The 17,951-nt window shown below is 39.2% G+C and overlaps 1 protein-coding gene across 1 annotated transcript in view; it reads right to left on the reverse strand.

Moving 5' to 3' along the window:
- Nucleotides 1-17,951, reverse strand: part of Arhgap24 (Rho GTPase activating protein 24) — a 425,397-nt gene that overhangs the window by 339,652 nt on the left and 67,794 nt on the right. The window contains exon 2 of the mRNA XM_028773655.1: nucleotides 17,364-17,557. Within this exon, the coding sequence (XP_028629488.1) occupies nucleotides 17,364-17,537 (174 nt within the window). The 5' untranslated portion in view covers nucleotides 17,538-17,557. The remainder of the gene's footprint in view (nucleotides 1-17,363; nucleotides 17,558-17,951) is intronic.

Raw genomic sequence — 17,951 nt, forward strand, 5'->3', positions numbered from 1 at the left:
ATATATATATATATATATATATATATATACATATATATATATATAGAGAGAGAGAGAGAGAGAGAGAGAGAAAACAAAAACACAAAGATCCCCTTTTGGCAAGAGGAAAGAGATTAATGGCTTTGGGGAAGGAAGAAAACAAAGGCAATGGTGGGTAAATATGGGCAATGTAAAAAAATATATGTGTATGAAAACCACAATAAAACCCATTATTTTGTATGTTGACTTAAAAAGGTAATCATTTTTAACAGTCAATATTCTTAATAAAATTAGAGTGAGATTCCAGCCATAAAATTGGGTCTGGTATAAAAGGACTTCAGTAACCATTTCCAGATCTTGGAGAAACCTTGGGCATGGGGTTGAAGGAATGGGCTAAAACTTTCTTTTCAAATGTGAAGACCTGAGTTTGGATCTAAGGTACACACTCCAAAGCTGGACAGGGCATCATGCACCTATAGCCTCCATTCTGAGTCAGAAAGAGACAGGTGGACCCTTGGAGCTTGGCTGTCTGCAAACCTAGCCAAAAAAAAGGAAAATCTCAGTTTCAATGAGAGACCCTATCTCAGAGAAGCACTACAGAGGGGGATGGAGGAGGATGCCCAAAATCATTCTTGTACTGAGCTCAAGTGTTGTTTGAGCTAGGATTACCATCTTGGTAATGAACAAAAGGACCACAGCACTGTTTGTCATCCATGAAGTCAGGACAGAAACTTAAACAGAGCTAGAACCTGGAGGCAGGAGCTAATGAAGAAGCCATGGAGGGGTGGCACTTGCTGTTTTGTCCCCCTGACTTGTTCAATCTGCTTTTTTATAGAACTCTGGACCACCAGCTCAGGGATAGAACTACCTACAATGGGCTGGGCCCTCTTCCATCAATTACTAACATGAAAATGCCCTACAGGCTTGCCTACAGCCTGATATTATGGAGGCATTTAAAAAAAAATAACTTAGGTTTCTTCCTCTCTGATGATTTTAGCTGTGTCCAGTTGACATAAAAATTAACTAGCACACAGTCTGTGTATGTAGAAGTCCCGTATATACAAAAGCATCATATTCCCATATAACCTATGTATGGGTCTCACATACATAAATCATTTTCAGGTTGCTTATAATACCTGCACCCTCCGAACCTTTTCTTGTGCTTCAACTGAATGAAGGGTTTGCTTTGGCTTCCAGATGGAAGGTGTGGTCCCACATGAAAGGAAGGCATGTGGCAGGCATGCGGGGGACCTTGTCACGTCACATCTACAACTAGGAACCAACAGGAGATGAATGAAGTCTTCTGTTCACTTTCTTCTTTTTAGTTACTCCATGAGGTAAGCCCATAAAATGATGCTACTCCAATTAGGGTGAGTTAACCAGTTCTGGAAACTCCCTCACAGGTGTGCCTGGAGATTTGTCTCCTAAATGAGTCTAGATCCTCAAAAGTTAACAAGTTCTGACCATCACAATCACAATACAATAGGAAAGCTATGTGAACAATCACTGTATTATGCTCAGTAGAATAAGAAGAACCTATACAGTTGCAATACAAACAAACCCGGGACAGCTAGCAACACAGGACACAGGATCAACAACAGCATCTCTGACCAACGGTTGATTGACAGCTCTATGGGGTCAGGGTCTATGAATGTGGAGGATGGTGTGACAAGCACAGCAAAGACAGGCTCAGTGTGGCATGTAGCATGTGTTTGCTGCCTTTGGTTCGGTTGTTCGTTACTTTACAGTACTGGGGAATTGGCAAATAGGCAAACACCACACCCCACTAGGCAATACTCCCAGTCCTCTTTCACCTTCTCAGCCTGAGAGAAGGTCTCACTAATTTTCTTATGCTATTTTTGAACTTGTCTGTAAACCAGGCAGGCCCTAATTCAGCTTCCCAATAACTAAGGTGACAGAATTAGACCATTAGGCCAACAAAATTTGATTTTAATTAAAGAAATAAAGAAAATAAATGGGTTGGGAAAAAAGGAGGGGAGAAAAGGAAAATAAAGGCAGAAACAAGGGAGATGAGAGGGAGTGGAGGAAGTAAATCTTTCCACTATAAACAAATTAAAAATCTCATTTTCATTTAATAGTCATTTGCCAAATGTTAGTATCACTGTGCTAACAATTCACTGTCTTGAAATTACAACGTTAATAATTTATTTAGGAGAAAATTTTCAACTCTAAAACAGAAAAATTACTAAGTTAACATGAAGAGTGTGTATCATTGCACTGGACAAGCAAAGGCATGCTATGGTGTGGCAATGGGCAGAAATTTGTCCAAGAAATATCATCTCTTCTCTGCTTACAGTTCTGAAGAAAAGGTGCCTAAAATGAAACCATGCTGTGTTTTTAAAATTTTTTCAGTCCATGTTGAAAAAGTTCAACATACAGAATTAGTATATGCTGTATATTTCTTAAAGTATTTTGATGACAGATGTCTCAAGTGAGTACAACAGAGAAATCAGAAAAATTTTCAAAATTCCATCTAAAAAAAAATAATGTCTTGCCCTTTACCATTGCTGTAAGGGGTGAAATTCTTTGTGACAAAACTGGTTAAGAAAATACACTGAGCTGACTTCCCTGAGGCATACACAACCTCTACTCTAACCAACTCTAGTCTCTAGCCAAGAATAACATACTAAGGACATCCCAGGAGAAATCTCAAATGAAAGGATCAAAAGGCAGCTTGATGTTAAAAAATAAAGGAAATTGAAGGTTTATATATATCTCTCACTAGAGGGAGAGAAGATATTGACAGGAAACAGATTCATTGGTTAGTGACTTTGCAAATATGGTCTCATTGCATTACACCATAGTGTACTATGATTCAGTGGTACAGAGAACTTGTTCAATCAATTAAAAGCATAATTGTTCTTTTCTGAGAGCTGAGAAAATACCACAGTTCAAGAGCAAGCATGAGACCCTGAATTCCATCCTCAGCACCCAAGGTGAAAGGTAAGCATGGCAAAGTATGCTTGTAACCCACGTAATCCAAGCACAGTGCAGACAAAGAAAGTGGACCTCTGGGGCTTGGTGGACAGACAATATAGCTATAATGGTAAACTAATTCAGGGGAAGTTCCCATCTTAAAACAGAAAGCAGACGGCAACTGTGCTAAACCTTTAGCATCCACAAGTCTGCGTGGTAGAGTCTGCGTGCTCATACACACACATACTCACACACATGCTCATACACGCATACATGCATTCATACATACACATTCATACACTCATACACACATGTTCATACACACACTACACACATTCATACAGAGACACTCATCACACATTCATATACACACATTCATATACACATACTCATGCAAAAATTCATACACATACCTGCTCATACACACACATACATATACAAACACATACATATATTCATACATACACTCATATACACATATACATACATACACATTTATACATACACATACACACACACACACATACACACTTTCCAATATTTCCATATACTTCTCCATTTTAAATAATTGTCAACATTAAATTAGAAATACTATGGGTCAGAACAAAAATGAACTCTTTTAAGTATAGAATCTTCAGAAGTCATTGACTTTGAAATTTTTTCTCATAAGAGAGGGGTTATACATTTGACAGTGCAAAGAGAAGGTTAATGCTTTAAAATGTTAGGTACGTCTGATGTCCTGATGACTGATTTAAAGCTGTTTCAGATGTAAAAGATCTTGAGAAGAGGAGAACCCTATCATAATGAACCTCTTTTCAACATTTCAGAGAATCATATGTTCCTGTTGTACAGGGGTTCATGACACTTCCATCAGTGACATGGACTGGGTACAGACACAGTGCTATAGGTGAGGACTACTTGGCTCAAGTCACAGTTGTACAGGACAGGAAAGAAGATATGGCAACAACATGGCAAGAGCTATCAAACATATGGTTACAGGGTTCAGGCACAGTGCACAGGAGAGCCTCCCGATTTTTACATCCATTCTCTGGGCTGGGCAGAGAAGGAAAGAGGGGGTGATAAGCAGGAAACATGATTTTCTTCTTTTTCCCTTTAATTAAATGAACAAAAACTAATACATTAAATGACAGCAAAAGACATTCAGTAGGCAGAAAGCATCTTCAAAACAGGATTAAAAAGCACTAGAAAACTACTGGGTAGATTTCATCTCTCTCTCTCTCTCTCTCTCTCTCTCTCTCTCTCTGTGTGTGTGTGTGTGTGTGTGTGTGTGTGTGTGCACGCACCTCACATTAAATGAATGGCTGACTGGATGTCTCCAAGATACAGGAAGGTCTGAGTGAGAATCCTTAGCTAATACAGTTAACTAATAAGTGAGATTGTTTCCCGGGCCATGTTATTACCTAAACCCAAAGGGCTTCCCCCTTGTTTCTCCTGTGACAGCCTTCTTTATTCTTCAGGTCTATTTACACAGACCTGAATTTTTTTTTTACCTGGATATCTATCTACCCCCAACACCCCCATATCCTGATATAGTCAGTCTTTATCATACCTGTTTTGACTCCGTGCAATTGCTCTCATTACAACAGGGCTTCACAAAATAGTTGCTTACTTTATAGCAAGCAAATGCCTGGCCAATACCCACCAGCATAAATCTATTTGTGAAGAAATAGAGAAGGAAGGCAAATGAGTCCAGTCCTAGAGAGTCTGTGGGAATGCAACTGTATCTGTTAAAAAGTCACTTGACTTTCTTACTCTTTGTCAAATTTCACTAGTATGTATACTTCTGAAAAGGAAAACAAGTTCTCGCTGACTCTAAGAGGAAACTTGAAATATTTTATGGTAATAAAATAAATGTCATTACAAAATGGGAACTAATTTATAAGCTTATGCTAATAAACTAAAGTCTAATAGAATTTAAGTTTTCAGGCCTCACTTGTCCTACCCGATGGTGAGTAAGATAAAGATCACCAGCTCCAGCACGGGCACTTTCACCAAACCCTCCCCCTTTCGTAGCCTCATTCCAGGTGATGCACACCTTTGTTTAGAGGCTCTCATGTGCTGACGTGATTTGGCGTTCCCTTTAAGGGAATGTAATACCTTCTGTTCTAAAGAAACCTTTGTTCTTCTATTAAAGGAATCAAGAACTAACTCGTGCTGCCAGTGTGACTAAGGACAATTGATTACAACTATCAGAAACATGAGCCAGTTCTTGATTATGTAATAGTTGCACAAATATTTTCTTATGATAAGGTGTTTGTTGTTTCTAATTTTTGTTTGTTTTTGAGACAGGATCCCATGTTGTAGACGTGGCTGCCCTATAACTCCCTATGTAGATGAGGCTGTGTCTCTGCCACCAGAGTAATGGGTTAAAGATGTGTGCCACCCACCAGCTTGTTTGTTTGATTGTTTATACTTTTAATTCTTTTAAGTTCTGAGAGGTTAAGTCGGCAACCTCCCATTTTGAGGAGAAGCATCACGGCTCTTTCTTACTTCAGCCCTTTCAACAGGGGACCTACATTGGAAACTCTGACCAAAACCACGATTTAGTGTTAGCTGGTATGTAAATATAAATACTTCTCAGCCTTATTAATCAAGAGAATCCTTCATGTGAAAGTAAACTTCAAGGATTCCTGACATACTCTTCTATGATACGATAGATTTGGAGCAATTGAAATTCAGGCTCCTTTCTTTTTAAGCTATGGGGAATGGAATTCTGCTAAGACAGAATTACAGTGCCAATTGGTGGAGACCAAAATAATAGTTAAGATTCAGCCACCCAAGCAGCTTTCACTAAAAACTAATCATCTTTACACCCTGGTTCAGGATGTACACCAACAATCCTATGTAGACATTTAATTTTAATTAAATGGTAACCAATTAATTTTCTCTATCTAAGATGATTATGAGCAGCTTTATACTGCAATATCTTGGTTCCTTTATTTGCACTCAAAGGCCAAATTCAAGCCATTCCCAAAGCAACTATCATTGCATTTGACCATCTCTGGGTTAATGTGAGATGAAATTAAAAACTCAAAAGTATTTAGGATATCAGAAACTGTTCCTCTAATAAGGGATCCTGATAAAGTCTTTTGTATATTGTATCAAGAACAAATTAGATCCAAAGGCTAAGGAGAGAAGTGACATCTTTTCTTCTTGACAGTAACCCCTGGGAACACAAAGGTGGCAAGAGAGACCAATGTGGGATGTGTCACCAGAACAGTGGCCAGTGAGAAAGCTCTCCAACCCTCCACAAGAAGCAGTGGCCAGTGAAAAAGCTCTCCAATCTTCCACACAAAGCAGTGCCTCATCTATGTGGAGAAGGAATAAAAGAATGGAGAAAAGGCACCCATACTTCAACTCTCCCACATGATCAACTTCATTAGTGCCTTCCACTCCTGGGTGAGCATGTCTAACTTTGTCTCCAGCATTAACCTCTCAGTTGTGTTCAAGTCCCACAGTCTTTTCTAATAATCCCAGTCCTGAAATAGAAATACAGTTTGGGAGAGTGCCTTGGCCACATTTTTCAGAGTCCTTTCTAGGACTATACCTACATAAAAACACATCCCATTGTCCTCACAAAAGTAGATGGCAGAGGTGGGACAGAGCTTCTCACATTGTGTGTCTGTCTCAGGCTAAGAAGAAAACCAGTGACATACATCCAGTGAGCCACAACTATTTCATCTCCAGCAGCTCAGCTGCAGCCATCAGCTGCAGGCCACTAGCATCTTTCTCTTGTGCACACATCTGTCACATATGCTTTGTTCTATGAACCCTGTCTAAACTGTAAAGGCAGCCAGAAATGAGACCCAGATGCCCGTTAGTATGAATGGATCGGGATGGCTTAAGGCCAAACAACAAAACAAGAATTCTCTATGACTATGAATGCTACAGAGACACCACAGATTCATTTAGTGACTCCCAAAAACTCTGTGTTAGCTGTGAGCAGCTGTGCTGTATCAGGCATGTTCTTCATAAGAGATCAATCCATCTCCTGAACTCTCTCAGTACATACAAGAATTAAGGGTTGCTAACATAGCACACTTAATCAGCATGATGCCTTTAATTTGTGATCATTGTTTTTAAAATAGGATTCTTCAATAGGCCTTACTGGAAGCTATACTCCTGGTTTCCAAACTTGGTATCTGGCTACCTCCTCCTCTTTCATAGTTTCACAAGTGCATCTACTCAGAAGCCTCTTGGCAATAGATGAGCCCTGCTCACCTCCCCACGCACCTCCAGAGGACTTCTACATGGCTTACTTATTTTGTTTTAATTTTTACTATTCTACCTGGTTTTGTCAATTTCTATAGAAAGCATCATGAGAATTGATGGTCACCTGACAGGTACGGAGAGCAACATTCACAGCCACTGTCACTATCACATTCCTAGGGGAATCAGCCTGCATGAGAAGTTTCCTTTAGAATCCACCTCTAATGACAAATGAGACTCATTCCACTTCTCATTCTAATATATTCAAAACTGAAGAACTGCTAGAGTTAGCTATACTTTAAGATAACAAGGTTTATTGTTTTCATGCTGGAGACTTCCATAAGATTGCTGATATGTTTCATAGTAAAAGTCTGGAACTTCCACAAAGATATCCAAATTTGAACATTATCAAAATACCATAAGTGCACGTGCCTCAGAATGAAAGTCCTTGGGTGCAGCATTTTGTGACCCACCCTCAATCTCAGATATAAATGAAAGACTGAGATAAAAGACAAAATTTCCCTTCTCTATGCCTCTGATGGAACACAAAGCCTGGCAAAGTGAAATTTCTACTGAGCTGTCAACTGAAGAAATATTAACCTAGAAAGACTGTCAATGCAGTGTCTACACATTATCCCCTCCATCGAGTAAAGATACAATGATTACATATGATGTGTCAAAAGGTGTCAGTTCAAGTCCCAAAGATCCGTAGATATTCAAATGGATGGAGTTATACACTTTCTGGATAGTGACATGAAGCTGTGGTCTCTACAGTGATTCCTTTGGACCTATTAATCTTTGAGATTGATTAATTGTTAGAACATCTAGTCTAAGACTTCTAACTCATCTCATAATCTCAGGTAGAACTTCAGTGGGGAGCCCCCCTTGTTGTTGTTTTGTTTTATTCTCCTTTAAAATACCCAAAAGACTAACAAGAAGAAAGCCAACATTAAAATAAATATATTTATTTATGTGTTTATATATATTTATTATTTTAACAGTAACCACAATAATTTATTTAACCAGGAAGTTTTTAAGACTGACTCTTAGAGACAAGCAATCATGTCAGTATTTGTGCTGATGGCTAGAACTGCATTCAGCAAGGTTGATCAAAATTTAGCTAATCGAGAATATTTACAAAATCTATGTGGGTAGAAAATGAAAATATTACTCACTCCCCTGAAAGGCAGAGGTCTCAATTTCCAAATGTCTGTGGCTATTACTGTGCAGGTTTTACAGACAAGGTTTGAGAAATAATCTTTCTGCAAGAATCATTTAAGTTTTAGAAAACAAGATCAACATTGATATTGAGCAAAACATACAGAAAATCCACAGTGAAAATTAACTCTGAAACCAATGAAACTCATCTTTCCACTGAACTGAGGAAATACAGAAGGTGGAGAGAGGAAAGGTGACGCACATCATGAATGAGAATGGTGTGCCTGCGGCCCCCACTGTGCCGTCATTTAAAAAAGCAAGAGTGACCTCCAAAATATCTCCTTTAAAATCTGGGGAAATATAATTCATGGCATCAGAAAAACAACATCTAGGAAAACATTTCAAATCAGACAGTGAAACTTGGCCCTGCCAGACTAAGTCTGAACAGTGCACCAGCGCCTCACTTGCTGATGTGTTGGTGTCCCTTGTCGTTTCTGTAGAAAGTTATGAATATTAAATAGCATAGCTAATGAAGGGCAACGCTGATTTATTCAAGCAGTGCTGCACACTTCAAGCTAGGCCAAGATGACAGCACACTGAACAAACATGCAGACCCAGGAGCCCAGAACTCCAGGCTCAGGTTCTTAGCCTTGCCAGCCCCATGACTGGCCAAGCAGGAGTGGGTACCTATTCATCTGCATTGAGCTTAAAACTTTAGCATATCTTTCCATTGTATTTGGATCCATATCCAAAGGATTTGATGAATGAACAATCTGGTTTGCTAAAGATAAGCTAAGGAATATTCTACAAAAGAATACAAAAGACTCTGCTAATCTCTTCTGATAACCATGGCATAGAAAGGAATGGTGAGTTAAAAGAAAAACACAGCAAAAAATAAAATAAAATTGATAGTTAGCACAATACATTCAATATCTTAAAATTTTCACTTATAAAAACTTGTATGGAAGCCTAAAGTAAGGGGCCTGGTCCATAAACAGAATGCTGATTCAAGTTAATCAGAAGATAGATTTGACAAACCAACGGTAGTTATTTAGCTCATAAGAGAATGATGGCCCCACTTATCTTGGAGGATAAATCTCAAGCATATTTTATCTATGACTAATAACCTTTAAAATCTAAAAGTATCACATGATCATTGTGAGTATAATACTGAATAGGAATTATACTTTATGCTAAACTAGTTTCTAAACTATAAAATCAGAAATAGAGAGGTTCTGAGAGTCTCACAAGTTTAAGGAATAGCAAAATGGAATCTAATTTAGTGCCATGCCACTGCCACAGCCAGCCTCAGCCTGCACATACCAAGAACAAAACATGTGGAGAAGTGACCACTGGAGTCAGGGAGTACCGCTACCACCAGGAAGTATCCGTAACTTGGACCTCAGTCAGTCACATGCTTAGGATGTTTGCCCAGTACCTGAGACATAGGTGGGAAAATTAGTGCAGGATAGAAAGGAATAGGAAGTTCTAGCACACCATATTCCAGCAAGGTAGTTCAACAATGAGAAGTAAGCTCTTTGGTGATGGCATCTGGAAGCCAGAAGCTGGCCATATCAGAGCTACAAGGTAAAGCAGAAAACCAGACCCAATCTCATGCTTAGCTTCAGAATGAAGCATCTGAGATAATGATCACCAGTCAGAAATCCAAAAAGGCAGTTGAGAGCCACAAAAGCATGCGGCCCTGATATCCTATGCTCCTTTCCCTGCCAGCCCTAGTGTAAGAGACTCCAAAGAGATGTTCTTCGGTCCTCCCCTTCTCCTTCTCCTTCTTCTTCCTCTCCTTTCTTCTCTCCCTTTTTCTCCATCTTCTACCCACTTCTCTCTGTCTCTTTCTCACACTCACACATTCACGTATATGTACACACATGTTGACACATGCACATATGTTCACTCACTGTCTTACACATGCACACACTCACATGCACAAAGACACATACTCATACACACACACTCACATACATGCATACACACATATGTACTTGGACACATACTCTTTTTCTATCACACAATCACACACACACACACACACACACACACGAGAGGGGGGGAGACTTGGAGGGAGAGGGAGAGGGAGAGAGAAGGAGAGAGAGGGAGGGAGAGGGAGGGAGAGGGAGGGAGAGGGAATAGCTTCCTTACTACAAAACAGAAACCCTGTCAACAACAAGCTGGTAAAATTGGCATATGCTGGAGTGGAATCAAAGGACACAGATGAACTTTAAACTGAATAAGAGACTTGAATTTTAGATTAAAATTTAACAATTAATAACAATCAGGGTGTTTCCTCAGACTTGGACGTAATTAACATATGACTCAGTAACTCCACTCATAAAAGAAATAAAACCATATGTTCACATACGAAAAGCTGTATGTAAATATTCATCACAGCATTTTTCATAATAGCTAAGAAGAAAGACAGCTCAAAGGCCCATCACCTGTCAAACAAACTAAAGTGTGGTATAGTGACACCAGAGCACGTTCTTAGGTAACAAAAAATAAATAACAAACTAAAGTGTGGTATAGTGACACCAGAGCACATTCTTAGGTAACAAAAAATAAGTCAATCTTATGATGCGGATGAGACTGAAAAATAAACTACACATCATACACAAAATCATACACAAGACCCAGAACACAAGAGTAATAACTTCTGCTTTAAGGGTTTTTTTCTACAAACATAAAAAGTAAACAAACCATTTTCAAATTTATAATTTATACAATTTGCTTTGATTAATAGTCCCTGGGTTAAGGAACATGCAGCAATAGTTCTGGGAAAATGGATGCAGCCTGGATTTAGATGGGCTAAAGCTAAAGCCAGGCAGATCTACCGGCAACAGGAACCTCAAAGAGAAGTTACAAATGGCTGTGAAATGCCAGGAGGAAATCAACCCCCCAAAATATAAATGTTCAAAGGAAATCAACACCCTCACACTTCCTGCTTTTACTTCTGTCTCTCCTAGGAGCATAATGCTGACGTCTCTGCTCATGAGACAGAGAAAACATGGATGGTTGGACATGTATGGTGACTTGCATCATGAACACAAGAGCTAGCAGCCAGGAGTGAAAGGCATGAACCCCGAAGGATCCAACTCCTGTAGCTTCCCTCCAGATTCGTGCTGATAAATCTGTGCTATAGGAAACTAGAAAGCCAGGGCTTTCTTTCTTGGAAATTTTGCAAAGAGAATTCCTTAAGTTTTCTTGGGTGCCATCCGAACTCATTTTTGACAACTCTGAAGGAGCCCAAAATGATTTAAGCAGAGAGAAAAGAGTACAGTTGTGAGCATGGCTTTTGCTGGAAGGGTTTCTGGGATTTCAGTGTTGGCAACACATTCCACAAATGAAACTAAGCCATCTATTGCTCAGAAATTAACATGACCATGGCCAAGAAACTCCTTGTGAAGCTAAGATACACTGATCATCAAATAATTTTTCTTCATTATACAATTAATGAAGTATGTATTATGGATTTTAACTTCTCTATGTGTCAGCGTCCTCTGATTGTCAGAGAGGTTAGCAGTGATCATGATGGTGGTGCTATCACTAGGACGATAGCTAATATATATTAAATGTTTAATGAGACTAGGTACAGTGTTACATCTTGAAACACTTCATGAAGCTCACAATCTGTGAGGTAGATATTTTATGGAAGACCATGACAAAGTATGACAGTAGTTTATCCAAAGCCTGAGGCCACTGGGTAAGCCTCACATGGACCCAGGCAGCATGATTAGAGAACCTGTTCACACAGTAACTGAAGTCAATTGTTTGTTGGGCAAATGCCCTGAGTGGATAAAACCGATTTACAGAATGTTAGGATGAAGGAAATCCTCGTGCTCTAATCCTCTGCCTAGCCATCTGTTTTAAGCTCAATGTCTCTCTATGTATGACAGGTATTTTCAGTCCTTCTTCTGAAGCCATAAGCTGAAGTAAACCCTTTCTTCTCTAATTTATATCTGATTGTGGTATTTATCACAGCAACACAAAAGTAACTACCATAGTGATCCAGTGTTCCTAAGTAAGGGTACATGAGCAATCAAGGACCAGTGCACTCTTATCCCCCTATGCAGTAATCCTTTTATGTCTCTTCCTGGACTGCTTGAGGGGAAAAGATGCCATGTTGAATTTGGAAGCAAAAGTTAAAAAGTACAAAATAACTAATAGCCTGAGCATCTAAAGTACTTCTTGAAGCAGATTTCTCTCACTTGCTCAGACACACAGACACACAGACAGTCACACACACACACAGACAGACACACACAGACACACACAGACAGACAGACATACACACATACACAGACACACACATACTCCACCTGTAGATTCTGTTTCCTATAGAATGCCTGTAGGGACACTAGAAACCTATGCATTGAGTTTAGAAATGATCAATGACATGAATAGTTTGGATATTGTCTTGGAGGGAAACTCCCATATGGACAGTCAGTACTGCTTTTCTGTTTATGAAGTGTGAGCGCATCAGGAAATTGCCCACATAAATATTCTCATCACTTCTAAACTGTTGGCTAAGACTACATGAGCATTAGTCTCCTTTAATCCCCATAGTAATTTCATGAGTAAGGTGATCTGATCTCATTAGACAAACATGCACATTAAAACTCGAACCACCTAGTCATTTCCCCAATGGGCCACGATCTGTCAGTAGATAGCTAAAGTTCAACACAAAGAATTTTACTCCAAAGTCTTTTTGTTCGATGTAAAAAACACTACACTTACTTTGTGAATAAAGGTAAGCAATGAGAAATTATTGAACCATGGAATAAAATGATTGGAATTAATCATATTTCTTATCTCTTAATAAACAACTTCTATGAAATACCAAAAAAATCTCTAAAACCTCCTGAAAACACACAATATGATTCTATGTTCCTCTTTAAATACTGAAAGCCTCAGATACCATACACAAGTCTCTTGTCTGTCTTAGCTTTAAGAGTGAAATTCATTTCTTACATTTGCAGTTTTACTTTCAACTCTTAACTGTGGCTTTGGCTTCTTTGGATTCCCATTTTGTAACAGGGAACAGCAAGTGCCTGAGAGGTTTCTAGAGTTCATGAACTCATGAGTTTCATTAAGTATAAAATTAGACCTTGCTCTTTAATCAGCAATCAATTCTGCACATTTGGAGGTCAGCCCTCAGGTTACAATACTCAGCAGCGCCTTGTACTCTGAGTTAGGACAATCCATGGTGACCCAATATAATGTCATCTTCATCAGACCCAGCAAAAGACATTCCCCACACATGAGGATCAATACCTGTGGTGGAAAGTCTAAACTATATTAATTGGGTTGGTGACTGGCTTTTGGCCATTTTCTCAGAAGTTGCACACTAGATTCTAAAAATCGATGCTTCCCACTGCCCTTGTACCACAGAAGTGTGTTGGGGGAATTTACCAGCATGGCCCAAAGCAAAACTTAGCTTTTATTTAAGTTATAGTATACATCAAGAAATAAGATAGATTGTTCCATAGGATCTTTAAATACCCATGGCATTGCCTCATTTAGAAATAGTAATACCCATATCAAATAGCTACACTCAAAGCTTCAGCTGTTGATCAATTTTTAACATTTGTGTTTTTATCTTATGTGTATTAATAATTTGCCTGCATGTATGGATGTGCCCCACATGTATGCCTGGTTCCCTTGGAACCAGAGTTACGGTTGTGACCTGCCATGTAGGAGTTAGAAACTGAACCTGGGTCTTTAATAAAGCAACTAGTGTTGTTAACTGCGGGGTCATCTCTCTTAGCCAGGTCACAATTATTAATGAAAGATGGACAAGTGAATATTTTCATAAACTTGTATTAAATCTGTTTAAATCATCCTTAAAAAAATAATTGTTCCAAAGCTTAGGAGTGTATGGTGAGGGAAAAATATTTTTGTAATCTTCTTTATAGTTTTTAAACTTTTTCTCCATTTTTAAATATCACTTTATTGTAAGATTAAAAATTAAAATAGGAAATAAATCTGAAAATCTGGAAAAATATAGCTATATAAAATGCTGATAGCATCAGCCTAGGTATGATAAAATGGTAGTTGTATAAATACCCATATGGATCACTTTTCTGTATTTCCCCCCCTAGAAACAACCAGACTCAACTGCAGAGTTTTCAATTGTCTATAGTTTTCAACTGTCTAAAGTTTGTCCCTGCATTAGAGCATTCACTTGTCAACAGCCGGTTCTCAACAGTTTCATCCTAATGAACTAAAATTGCAAGGTTCATTATCCATTTCTAGAAAAATAACATGTAATATTTAGTTTCATGTATTTTTAAGTTGAATAGGTAAGATATTACTTTTGAGGTAAGCTTCTAATGTGCTGCTAGAAAGCCTTAGTTAGGGCTGTTAAACTACTGTCAATCATCCTTAGAAAATGGTGAACTTGAAGCAAATTCACCTTCTACTCAAGAAGGAAACATGGGAGAAGTGGTACGGAGACTTCTGAAGTCCTCCAACTTGGACAGGAGGTTGGGCATCTGGGAAGCCATGAACGACGAGAAAGAGTATGAAAAATTATGCTAAGTCCCCGTAAACAAGACTGTGATACAGTAAATCAGATGTACCTCAAATTCTGAGAGAGATGAAAGTTGAAGATGCGGATGGAAGATAAACCTAATTGGGAAAATGGTGTCATTAACAGGTTGTCAACATATTAGGAAATGGCTGTCAAGATTGGGTGGTCTGTCTGGAAATTGCCAGTCTCTGCCTAGAAAACAGAATCCTTTGCACATGGCCCCATCTATCTCTCTCAATCTCTTGCCCTCTCTCCACACTTACAAACATGGAGCTGCTATTGTCTGAGTGTGAAATGTCCCCACTAACCAAGAATGATGGTATATGCCTTCAATGTGGGCACTTGGGATTTTAAGACAAGAAAATACCAATTCATAGTCATCCATCATGACACAGCAAGTTCAAGGTCAGACTGGGTGACATGAAATTCTGACTAAAATAATATAAGATAGAATAAAATAATATCCCCATAGATTCATGTACTTGAATACTTGGTCCACTGCTGTGTTGGAAGTCTGTGGAAAGGTGTGGCTTACCTAACAGAAGTAGATTTTTGAGGGCAGGTCTTGATGGTACCATCTACTTCTGGGTCTTGTCTGAGCTCTCTGCTTCCTGTCTGCCTACGGCGTGTGACTAACCACCTATCACTTCCAATACTGTAAACTGGAGCTGTTCCCACCTCAGGACCTCCCACAATGATAGACTATGCTCTTTAAAACTGTGAGTCAAAATACATGAAGAGCAAGTACATCTTATTGGAAATATTAAATTGCATATAAATAATCAAGAAACATTTCTGGTGAAGGATTAGTGGGAGAGCAAAGGCTGAGTTCAGGAGCAAGGAACTCTGGGATTTATACTTCTTGTCTAGCTGTTCATCAGCAGCATTGGTGTAGTTGGTAAACACAGATGTACAAATACATAATATTCCCCATTATAACATTTGTAAAGATTTTCTTCATTTAAGTCTTTAAAACCTATTTTAAATTTGGCCTGGAGATATAAGTCTGTAATCCTAGATACTTAGAAAGCTGAGTCAGGAGGATGACAGGCTCAAGGCCTTCCTGAGTTACAGGGTAAATTCAAAGTCAATCTGAGAAAGAGAAGAGGAGGAGGAGGAAGAGGAGGAGGAGGAGGAAGAGGAGGAGGAGAAGGAGCAAGAGGAGGAGGAGGAACGTAGGGAGCAAGAAGAGGAATTGAGTGACCTGGGGATTTAGCTCAATGGAGGAACTTGCCTATCACACATAAGGATATGAGTTCAATTAAAAGTAAAAACTCTATTGTAGACCTCCAGAAGACTTTTCCATGTCATTTACCCTTCATTCTTTCAAATTGGAGTATAATTCTGAGTTGAGATAATTAAGTAGTATAGTAGAGAATAGGCCTGGGCCCATTCTGCAAGATACCAAGGAAGAAAAGCAATGAATATTCTTACCTAGCTGTTAAACCTATGAATGACAATAATGACCAGAGAAGCAAATGAGTTCTCTGCTTGCTCCCCTAATGACTTATTTCCATCATAGACAATGCCATAAGTAATCACTTAATTTGGATCCCTTATGGAACATCCATATAGCTTGTCCAGTCTCAAGTGGTCATCCTTAACCACATATAGATACAGGTAGTAACAATAGGTGTCTATATGTGCATGTGTGTATATGTATAGATAGATAAAGATAGCTATATAAACAGTAAGTTTTTATAAGACAGTAATGTGAATCGTAACTCTGGCAAATACTCAAAAGCTAGTAGAAATCTCAAATAAATGACTGGAGTTTAAAGCACAAACTTACAGTGTTTTTATGTAATTGAATTACAGGAATGAGAATCCTGTGAAATTATCATGCTTCGTGAACTTAAAACACCAAAACTGAGTTCTGATTCGAATTCCTAGTTAAGACCTTGAACTCTGAAGAGGAGAGGAAGTAGCCTCAAGAACATGCTCCTCCTTCTCTCATTTCTATATCCCCTAGATGTGGACAAAGGGAAGGCACAGTGTCGAGACTTCTCTTTCCATCTTTCCTTTGTTGATAAGCAATGACTGAGAAAACTCAAGTACTTTTGCTTTTTTCTTTGTTACAATCTTGAAACTTGTGGCTGAGAACACAAGGAAATAAGAACCACAGAGAACACAGAAACTGTCCCCAGAGGAGTGTGGCTATGTATGCATTTTTCCTTAAAATATAGATTTTTCAACTTATTCCTTAGGGGAAATGGAAAGAAAAGCTGCCTTGGCTATGAGCTCTGTCCCCTAATAATAGATGCCCACTAATGCTTTCTGATGAAGTAAGTTTGCCTGAGGGATTCAGACATTCTGTCCCTTCAAAATTAACATTGGACAACTGTAATTTGCCCGGAGTCTCAATTAGATAGTTCACCATGTCCAAATGTAAGCAACCATGGAGAAGAAGCAGACACGATGCCTGTGAACACATACTGTGGGGAAACTGAGACCTCTCAGTCTCCAGCAGCTACATGGATCCCCAAGGTCTGCAAGGATAATTTGTCCTACTTACCAAGGGCTTGGTTTCATCTTCATCTTTGAAATAATAAAGCTGATCCCCCTTGAGCACAAACCAGCGGGTGTGCCAAGTCTTGACGAAGCCTCCTTGCTTCCTCAGCCACCCGCACTTGATGGCGGTCGGCCCTTGGCCCTGGGGGCTCTCTGTGGAGTCACAGTTTTCCTCCATTCTCAAGCTGATAGATTTTCCTGTGTAAACACAAAAGGAAAGAAGAAGGATGAGGTGTTCTGTCGCCACTGTTCTTAAGGAGAGAGAGAGAGAGAGAGAGAGAGAGAGAGAGAGAGAGAGACAGAGACAGAGAGAGAGACAGAGAGACAGAGACAGAAACAGAGAGACAGACAGAGAGAAGAAAAAGAGAAGGAAGGAAGAGTAAAAAGAACAAGAGAGAAGAAGGAAGGGAGGGAGAGAGGGGGGAGAAAAAGAGAAAGGAAGGAAGGAAGGAAGGGAGGGAGGGAGAAAGGAAGGGAGGGAGGGAAGAAGGAAGGAAAGATAGGAAGAGAGAACAAAAGGAGAAAGAAGAAAAGAAGGGAAGGGAAGGGAGAGGGAGAGAGGGAGAGAGGGAGAGAGGGAGAGAGAGGGAGA

The sequence above is a fragment of the Grammomys surdaster genome, unplaced genomic scaffold, assembly GCF_004785775.1.
Source record: "Grammomys surdaster isolate TR1022 unplaced genomic scaffold, NIH_TR_1.0 233, whole genome shotgun sequence".
Lineage (NCBI taxonomy): Eukaryota > Metazoa > Chordata > Mammalia > Rodentia > Muridae > Grammomys > Grammomys surdaster.